General features: G+C 38.2%; 1 protein-coding gene across 5 annotated transcripts in view; it reads left to right on the forward strand.

The window, feature by feature from the left end:
- EPS8 (EGFR pathway substrate 8, signaling adaptor) overlaps positions 1–10,693 on the forward strand; it is a 209,188-nt gene that overhangs the window by 130,265 nt on the left and 68,230 nt on the right. For all 5 annotated transcript variants that reach the window (XM_006167330.2, XM_014583770.2, XM_006167332.3 and 2 more), the window contains one exon: positions 10,151–10,218. In XM_006167330.2, coding sequence (XP_006167392.1) covers positions 10,151–10,218 — 68 coding nt within the window. The remainder of the gene's footprint in view (positions 1–10,150; positions 10,219–10,693) is intronic.

The following is a 10,693-nucleotide window of genomic DNA, read 5'->3' on the forward strand; positions in this document are numbered from 1 at the left end:
TAACACCACACCTCCCCATCCCGTCAGTGCTCTGCCTTCGTATCCCTTATATTCCAGACATCATGCCGTATAGTGAGCTAGAAATGTGTCTTTTATAAGCCCCATAAAATTTATTGTGAACTACACTTTTATATGATAATAGATCTGATTTTTTTTGGGGGGGGCTGTGCATTAATTTAATTTTTCAAGAGAAACAAAGTATGCTTCAGTTTTAATAACTCTATTTTGCCATTTCTTCATTATTATATAAAGAATTTCCAAACCAGCATGTGAAAAAGCTTTATAGCACTAACATCCTGACCACTGGCTTAGGAAAATAAAACTTTCATTTTTCTCCTCTATCTGGTAACAGTAACATTTCTTTAACTACTGCCTTTTCCAGTTCATTGGAAATTTTACATTTTTTGTTCTAGCTAGTCTGTCAAAGCCTTTAAGCACTAAAATTTAGAAACCTTTTTAAGGGAAATGGTGGTAAAATGTATTAAATATTCCTTTCCCGTGGGTATGGAACCTGTAATCGCTTGTCAGTGATGCAGAGGGTCCTGGATGTGTACACCAGGCGTGTACTCTGGTGGTCTCGAAGGCTGTGTTCCTTACATTTACACCAAATCATTCAAAATCTTTTCCCTTTTGACTCTTTGAGGCTGCTTTTTTTTCTTTTCTTTCTTTTCTTTTTTTTTTGGAGAGGTTTTTGCTATAGGGCACATGTGCTAGCCAGAAAGACAGAGACAGAGAGATAGAAAGCGAGAAATCACCCCCAGGGGGGAAGGCCATGCCGCAATCCCTTCTCCTCCATTCTCCTCTCAGGATCTTGGGCACGCACGCACACGCGCCCGGCGTGAGTTTAAGCCACCGGGTCCGGAACTTGAACCGAGGTCGACTATGTGGGAGTCCAGCGACATAGCCATTACACTAACTGCTGGTCCTCGAGGCTGCTTTTCTTATGTGTCTGAATCCTGAACCACCCTCTTTTCCCAAGCATGGACATGCCGTTTCTGGGATTGCTTCTGCTATGTGTGGGCTAGGAAACTAAGTAGAAAATCTTGTTAGCAAACAGGTGCAGAGCAGGGAATTGAGCGTCTTTCCCATTCATCTGTACATTAAAATTTGCAAATGTTAGTGTAAAGACATTGTGACATCTCTCTTGGCAACTCAGGGTACTTCTGTTGAAGTATGAGTTTCCTGCTACATTCTGAATAGCCGAACTTCCTAGAAAACTAACTTCCCTTTAAATCAGATATTGCTGAATTTGGAATACAATCATTTGACATAAATGTCTAACTACTTAAAATCATTTTATTTCCAGCAAAACTCAAGTTTCACAGAATTACTAACCAGTAATTCTTTGTTGTCATTGCCACCATTTATAGTAACTTTGAGGCACATATTATTCCCAACTAGTATTGGGTCAATATGATTGATGGCTCTCTCTCAAGTTCCAGTCAGCCTGAGTTTGAACGGTTTTGTGATATTATCATGTAGGAAATTATATTAATGCTTTTCCTGCTTCTCTTTTTCTCCTCATAGAGGTGTTGGTAAGCATTGGGTATAAGTAGCCTATAAACCGTGTATATTCTGATAGTTTGTAAACTTTCCTGTATTTCTACATAGTGCTCAATTTGATTTTCTCAAAGCTGTGTTCCTGAGTACACCACTTAACAGAAATCCACCCACGGGCTTTCCTCTTCATACCTCTTTCTCTTTCCATCCTTCTCTATCTCCTGACCTAGTTAGAACTACTCTTTCTGTTTTGCTGTCAGAATTAAAGCCCAAGCAATCTCTTAAACTTTCAAGTAGCACGTGAGGGTTAAAACCCATAAGCCACGTCTCTTTTCCCTATCTTCATTATATATAGTATGTATTTTTACTTAAAAGGAAAGCATTTCAGTATTTTTTTAAGAACAGAATATTGTCTTTTGAAATGCTCCAGAAGTAAATGGCCTGAGATTAACTACTGAGGAAATTGGGCAATAGAAGAGTGAAAAGTCAGCATAATAGAGTACGTTCGAGCAGGTGGCTCAAAAAGACAGCTTGGCAATTTCCCCAGATTAACAGAACATTTGAAAGCTTCTTTTCTCCTGTGGGGTAAGACGTATTAATGATTTGTTGAACATTCAGTAAAATGAATCCTTAAATAATGTAGGTTTTTTTTTTTTTATGTTATTGCTATAGGGCATGTGTGCTCACTGGAAACAGAGAGAGAAGGGGGAGGGAGGGAGGGAGGAAGCACCCTCTAGGGGGATGGCAGCAATGCAGTCCTTTCTCCTCTCTTCTCCTCTCAAGATTGTGGACACACGAGCACAGCTGCCTGGTGTGTTTTTCATGCTGCTGGGTCTGGGACTTGAACAGAGTCGTTGGCCATGAGGGATCCAACTGCCCTAACCTCTACACCATCTGCCAGCCCCCACAGAATGTAGTTGATTTTTTAAATTGCCTGTTTCTTTTTCGGAATGGTTTCTTGGTTCAGATACTGATTTGTCAAACTGCGACTGTAGATGCCTGACGATCCGAGCTTGTGGCTGTCACTCAGTGCTCCTTGGTGACTTCCTCTGTGGAAATTACAGTTACACACTAAACTAGTGGGAAGGGAACTCTGTTGACTGTGGTTGAAAATTACTGTTAGTGTGAAGTAAAACGGGGCCCAGCCACAGTGGCACTTGCTGTTATGTGCTCTGCAGGCTGAGACCACACGGGAGGTCCTGGTTTGGTTCCTGGTCCAGTCTAAAGGTTGGCGGGTGAGATGGGAGCTCCAGGCTGGCCTGGGCACCACCGGAAGACCTTTTCTAAGACAGAAGAGCTGGGCGTCATGGCATGCGCCTGTAGTCCCAGCTAGAGGGTCAAGGCAGGAGGGTGTGAGATCTTGTCTTCTAAAGGAAAAAAGAAAAAAAGTACTGAGTGACTGTTTTGTTGAGTGAGTGAACTACTGAGCATCTGTTTTCTATGACCTTGTTTTGTTTTTTTTAAAGCCAAATCCTTACTTTCTAGTCAATATTTTGTTTTTAGGGAAAGGAAAGAGAAACTGCAAATTTTCTGAATATTAGTTATATCTCTGAGTATTAGCTGTTTCAAATGTTGCTACATTTACTTATATAGTTGTATAAGTAAAAGAAATAAAGTAGAAATACAGAGGCATGTATACTTGTTACAGTTGTAGTTCTACTAACTGAAGAGTTAAAACCTATATTTAATATTTCTGATCTGGAAATTGAATATTAACTTTTGCAATAGTGTATCAACTCAGTTATATCTCTGAGTATTAGCTGTTTCAAATGTTGCTACATTTACTTATATAGTTGTATAAGTAAAAGAAATAAAGTAGAAATACAGAGGCATGTATACTTGTTACAGTTGTAGTTCTACTAACTGAAGAGTTAAAACCTATATTTAATATTTCTGATCTGGAAATTGAATATTAACTTTTGCAATAGTGTATCAACTCAAAAATGCTCCAATGGTAGATGAAGAATTTTTGTCATGGATTACTGAAGTCACCTAGTTCTGTGTCTTTGGATTGGTATAGTCTCTCTGGTCCAGGGGATAGAAGCTAATAGGAAAAACAGTGAAACAATTAATGGTACTATAAGCAAGTGAAGCTTGTTCTTAGTTCTAATGGACACTTTTTAAAGAAAATATTTATTTATTTATATTTTTCATTACCATTATTTTAAAATTTGCTACAGGATACACACATTCACCAAAAAGAGACACAGACGGAGAGAGAGAGAGAGAGAGAGAGAGAGAGAGAACGTGAGAAAGAAAGCCACACACCCAGGACTCTACCTGTGGTTAGCCATGTGGGAGTCCAGTGCCATAACCACCATGCCACCTGCTGACCCAGTTAATTCTAAGAAAGAGAGATGGAGAGAAGGGAGACATTTACTCATTTTTACATTGGGAGTTGAGCAGCTTATAATTTTTTTTCTTTTTTTTTGGAGAGGTTTTTGCTACAGAGCGTGTGCACTTGCCAGAAAGACAGAGACAGAGAGTCAGAAAGCGAGAAATCACCCCCCAGGGGGGATGGCCACACCCCAATCCCTTCTCCTCCGTTCTCCTCTCGGGATCTTGGGCATGCACACACATGTGCCCGGCGTGAATCGAAGCCACCGGGTCCTGGACTGCCACCACGCGACTACATGGTGTCTAGTGACATAGCCATTATGCCAACTGCTGGTCCCAGCAGCTTATAATTTTTGAAACACAAAACTCAGCTGCCAGATTTATTCATTTAGTTTTTTAATATACCGTTTGACCATGATTGACATGTGAATTCAGAAAGAAATTTTTCTGCTTCAAAAGTTAGCACATAGGGCTGGTCTGGTAGCACAGTGGTTAAGTGCTGTGCATAGGGGAGCCCAGTGCCACAAGGCTGACCATGGTTTGAATCTCTATCCCAGTGGCTGGAAGAACGGACCAGGTACACGTGTCGGTGTGCAGGATCCAGGCAGAATGGCGACGTGGAGGAAAAAGGACCGCAGTGTGATCATGCCTGTTGGGGGAATATTCTACCTCTCTCTCTCTGGCAAGCATATACACCCTCTGGCCAAAAAAAAGGGTGGATGAGATGGCATTTACACAAATTTCAGTGACTTTCATCGGTGGCTGCAATTATCAGTAGAATCCCCTGGGAGATTTAACAGATCGCAATGCCCAGGGTCGTAACCTATGCCAGTTACATTAGGATCTCTGCGGGGTGGGAACCACATTGTGGTATTTTTTTTTTATTATTATTATTATTTTTTTTTTATTTAAGGCTGAATGTACTTTATTTTAAGCTACTCTTTCTTCTCAAGTTAAGAAAACTGATATAAACAAAGAATGCAGCCAAGGACGGGAGCTATTGTTAGAGAAAGTGGTGAACTTCATTGTTTTGAGTAGCATTGAAAGACATTACTTAGGGCTTTTACTCTGTTTTTGGCTTTGGTGAGACTTTCAGTTTACAAGCATAATTACTATTTACATCGATTCTTGTGAGTACTTGTAATTCTCATAAAAAAGAAATGTACTGTAATTGCCTTGTAGGAAACTACTTTGAAAATTGCCTGTTAAAATGTTAATATTAACCTTTATTCATTGGCTTAAAATCAGTGGGACTGCTAGTTTATTCATAAATCCACTTTATGGCATTTATATATTTTTAGGATCTTTAAAAGGTAATTTCTTGTAACATATGTCTGATTTGTTGTGTAACATGGGGAGAAACAGATTAGGAATTCCTAAAATGTTGGGGGGTTTTTGTTGTTATTGTTGTTGATTTTTGTCATAGGGTGCATGCAGCTCACTGGAGAAAGACAGAGAAAGGGAAAGTGAGAGATCACCCCTGAGGGGGAAGGACCATGCTGCAATCCCTTCCCTTCCATTCTCCTCACAGGATCTTAGGGATGCACGTACACATCCCTGGTACGATTTTCAAGCTACCAGTTCCGGGACTCAGGCTACGGTTGGCCATGTGGGAGTCCAGCACCTTACTCAGTGCATTACCTGCTGGCCCTATATAACGGGTTTTTAATTTAGAATGTTAGAAATGACATCATATCTTTTTTTAAAGTATTTTTTTTTAGAGATTTATTTATTTCCATTTGTTATTATTTTTAATTATTATTTTTTTTTTTTTACCAGAGACAGAGAGAGAGAAAGGGAAACCAAGAAAGCATGCTGCCAGGCTCAGGACTTGAACTGTAGTCGGCCATGTTGGGAATCTAGCACCTTTAACCACCACTCCACTTGCCAGCCCCCAGAAATGACATCATATCTTTTAGGCAATCAGGGTAATCAGTTAACATCATACTGTTTGCAAATGCTATCAAATAGGCGTTTTGTGCTTCTGTGAATCATGTTAGAAATCGGGGGAGATAAATTCTTACTACATTATGGTGAAAGTACGTAAATACTGTGCTTCCATACCACTTACCTGAACATCCTGGCACTAATGCGTCATGATGCCATGGCAACCACTGGCACTGCTTCTGTTGCTCCGGGTCAGGTAGAAGGAACATGTGCAGCTCCTACGGTCTGGGTCTGTGGTGTTTACATTACAATTTGATGAACAGGTGGTTCTGAAATAGTGATTCTTTCCAGAAGTGTTTTTGTCAGCTATATCCCTGAATTATATTTTGTATTTCAAGAGTCATAATGATTTTCTCAAGAACAGTTATTTGTGTATTAATATATCACAGTGATTAGTCTTCAAGTATAATGGAAAAAAAACCATGGTTGTTCACATTTTTTTTTAATGTGTAGAATCCTGTTATGTAAGTACAAGTGTATGTTTTGTTATATTGGAATAGAAAATTTGAGGTGAAACCAGATCTTTCTTTTTGATCACATTGTTTTGGTAGGAACAGATGGATCGTACTTCTTCAGGTCATCATCCAAACAAAAAAAGAAAGGTAGCAGAGACTGAGATTTACAGTGTATTTGTTTTTAGTAAGTAATTTAATGCTGCAAAAGCAAAAATCGAATGTATTGGAATAGCAGTCATATTGATACGAGAAATACGTAAATTTATATTTCAGTTGTAAAAGTAAATGATTAAAAGTTCATTGCCTTCATATGGTCCCAGCAGCTTATAATTTTTGAAACACAAAACTCAGCTGCCAGATTTATTCATTTAGTTTTTTAATATACCGTTTGACCATGATTGACATGTGAATTCAGAAAGAAATTTTTCTGCTTCAAAAGTTAACACATAGGGCTGGTCTGGTAGCACAGTGGTTAAGTGCTGTGCATAGGGGAGCCCAGTGCCACAAGGCTGACCATGGTTTGAATCTCTATCCCAGTGGCTGGAAGAACGGACCAGGTACACGTGTCGGTGTGCAGGATCCAGGCAGAATGGCGACGTGGAGGAAAAAGGACCGCAGTGTGATCATGCCTGTTGGGGGAATATTCTACCTCTCTCTCTCTGGCAAGCATATACACCCTCTGGCCAAAAAAAAGGGTGGATGAGATGGCATTTACACAAATTTCAGTGACTTTCATCGGTGGCTGCAATTATCAGTAGAATCCCCTGGGAGATTTAACAGATCGCAATGCCCAGGGTCGTAACCTATGCCAGTTACATTAGGATCTCTGCGGGGTGGGAACCACATTGTGGTATTTTTTTTTTATTATTATTATTATTTTTTTTTTATTTAAGGCTGAATGTACTTTATTTTAAGCTACTCTTTCTTCTCAAGTTAAGAAAACTGATATAAACAAAGAATGCAGCCAAGGACGGGAGCTATTGTTAGAGAAAGTGGTGAACTTCATTGTTTTGAGTAGCATTGAAAGACATTACTTAGGGCTTTTACTCTGTTTTTGGCTTTGGTGAGACTTTCAGTTTACAAGCATAATTACTATTTACATCGATTCTTGTGAGTACTTGTAATTCTCATAAAAAAGAAATGTACTGTAATTGCCTTGTAGGAAACTACTTTGAAAATTGCCTGTTAAAATGTTAATATTAACCTTTATTCATTGGCTTAAAATCAGTGGGACTGCTAGTTTATTCATAAATCCACTTTATGGCATTTATATATTTTTAGGATCTTTAAAAGGTAATTTCTTGTAACATATGTCTGATTTGTTGTGTAACATGGGGAGAAACAGATTAGGAATTCCTAAAATGTTGGGGGGTTTTTGTTGTTATTGTTGTTGATTTTTGTCATAGGGTGCATGCAGCTCACTGGAGAAAGACAGAGAAAGGGAAAGTGAGAGATCACCCCTGAGGGGGAAGGACCATGCTGCAATCCCTTCCCTTCCATTCTCCTCACAGGATCTTAGGGATGCACGTACACATCCCTGGTACGATTTTCAAGCTACCAGTTCCGGGACTCAGGCTACGGTTGGCCATGTGGGAGTCCAGCACCTTACTCAGTGCATTACCTGCTGGCCCTATATAACGGGTTTTTAATTTAGAATGTTAGAAATGACATCATATCTTTTTTTAAAGTATTTTTTTTTAGAGATTTATTTATTTCCATTTGTTATTATTTTTAATTATTATTTTTTTTTTTTTACCAGAGACAGAGAGAGAGAAAGGGAAACCAAGAAAGCATGCTGCCAGGCTCAGGACTTGAACTGTAGTCGGCCATGTTGGGAATCTAGCACCTTTAACCACCACTCCACTTGCCAGCCCCCAGAAATGACATCATATCTTTTAGGCAATCAGGGTAATCAGTTAACATCATACTGTTTGCAAATGCTATCAAATAGGCGTTTTGTGCTTCTGTGAATCATGTTAGAAATCGGGGGAGATAAATTCTTACTACATTATGGTGAAAGTACGTAAATACTGTGCTTCCATACCACTTACCTGAACATCCTGGCACTAATGCGTCATGATGCCATGGCAACCACTGGCACTGCTTCTGTTGCTCCGGGTCAGGTAGAAGGAACATGTGCAGCTCCTACGGTCTGGGTCTGTGGTGTTTACATTACAATTTGATGAACAGGTGGTTCTGAAATAGTGATTCTTTCCAGAAGTGTTTTTGTCAGCTATATCCCTGAATTATATTTTGTATTTCAAGAGTCATAATGATTTTCTCAAGAACAGTTATTTGTGTATTAATATATCACAGTGATTAGTCTTCAAGTATAATGGAAAAAAAACCATGGTTGTTCACATTTTTTTTTTAATGTGTAGAATCCTGTTATGTAAGTACAAGTGTATGTTTTGTTATATTGGAATAGAAAATTTGAGGTGAAACCAGATCTTTCTTTTTGATCACATTGTTTTGGTAGGAACAGATGGATCGTACTTCTTCAGGTCATCATCCAAACAAAAAAAGAAAGGTAGCAGAGACTGAGATTTACAGTGTATTTGTTTTTAGTAAGTAATTTAATGCTGCAAAAGCAAAAATCGAATGTATTGGAATAGCAGTCATATTGATACGAGAAATACGTAAATTTATATTTCAGTTGTAAAAGTAAATGATTAAAAGTTCATTGCCTTCATATGTGTTATGAAGCAGAAAAATTATCAATGTTTTTAAAACCTCAATTCCGAGCCCTATATTCTGACCCTGTATACATACTACATATTTTTGTGCTTGCTTTGCTTTTATATTCAGCAGAACTTTTCGATTTCTGCAGTTGTAGGAATATCTTAGCTTTTCTGTATTAACTGAAAAAAATGTTTCTATTTAGAAACAATTGTTCATTACGAAAGCCAAGTTTTCTGTGTGTATGTGTATGTGTCAGAACTGTCATGCCTTAAGGGCCTTTAGGTTCGCTCGTGTTTAACCTTTCTATTTCACAGTATAGCGCCAAGGCCCAGAGCATTGTCTTTTCCAGATTTATTTTCCACTTGGTGGCAGAGCCAAAGTTAGAATAAACACCTTTCTGGTTCCCCCTCAGAAGCCTTTTTCAGCTTAGCATTCTGATTTAAAGGAAAAAGGGCAACTCTGAATTTACAAAAGAGCAAGTCGTTTGATTAGAAAGTAACCAATACCAAGTATTGCCAGCACCTATTTTATGTTCTGATATTATTTTTTTGGTTTTGCAGCATTTCAGAAAAGAAAATTAAAGGTTTCTTTTTGCTTTTTAAGTAGTTTGGTGCAATAACGTTCTCATTTTTCCTAATAGCTTATATCTACAAATCTGAGTATCATGTTTGTGTGTTCCGTAGATGTGTGAGAGTTGTTCATGTTTAATGGCAATCGATGTGATTGGATCATGTTTCGATCTCCTGTAACACTGTCCACGGTCTGGATGTTGTGAAGGAGCCGGTCCTTGTAGTGCCTGTTACTGTAATGATGTAGTCTAGCTCATAAAATACAGTATCTCTGACAATATTTGCAATTGTATTTGCTCCCAGTACATTCACACATGACATTTACAAGCCAGTTTTCATCTTTTTGCCAAAGAGGAAAAAAAAAAAAAGCCTTTAGGTGAAATAACTTTTTTTCTTAAACATTTATAATCATGTTAACCTTTGGAATTGCGAACACTTATATCGGACCAAACTGGTCTTGCCGATCATTTTGGCTTTCTTGTGGCTTGTAGATATACTGTGAATAAAGTGAGTGTTTTCAGAGACATCACACAATGGTGACTTGTCAGCTACTGTATTTATATGTGTGATAGACTAGTTATAGAGATGGCCACATGACACCCATGTATGAACTTTGGCCTACTAGTGAATAAAAAATGGCTTTTAAAATTTCTCTTTCAGAACAAAGGAAGAATTATGCACGGGACAGTGTCAGCAGTGTGTCAGATATATCTCAGTACCGCGTTGAAGTAAGATCCTTGATGTTTGCTAATATTCAGAAAGACCTTTGAGAGGGGCCTAAGCTTTGGAAGTGAAATCAGAAATAGGCTTTATTTCATTCCTATGATGTTTTTTAAGTTGTGTTCACATTTTCTTTTAGATTTTTTTGTGAAACTTAAGTTTTACGTATCTAAGTGCCTTGTGGTTCTGGGGTCTGTTTTTGTAGCCGGCAAATTTAAATCACAGCTACTACTCATTTGATCATTGTTAGCCTTATTTTGGTTACAATAGGATAAAGGCTTCTGTTTTGTGCTATAGAACCTTCTTGAAATGAAGTGTTTGACAGTTTCAGTGAGTAGTTCAGTTTTATTTTTAGTTTTATCTAAAGTCATTCCTAGTTCTACTTAATGGTTTCTTTGTACATTTTTGTTCTATTGTTATCTTAAGATATTTATTTTTAATTGGAATCTATCCTCTGTGCCTATAATAGAAAATATTTAAGCA

The sequence above is a fragment of the Tupaia chinensis genome, unplaced genomic scaffold (genome assembly GCF_000334495.1).
Source record: "Tupaia chinensis unplaced genomic scaffold, TupChi_1.0 Scaffold144702_1, whole genome shotgun sequence".
In the NCBI taxonomy this organism is placed as follows: Eukaryota; Metazoa; Chordata; class Mammalia; order Scandentia; family Tupaiidae; genus Tupaia; species Tupaia belangeri.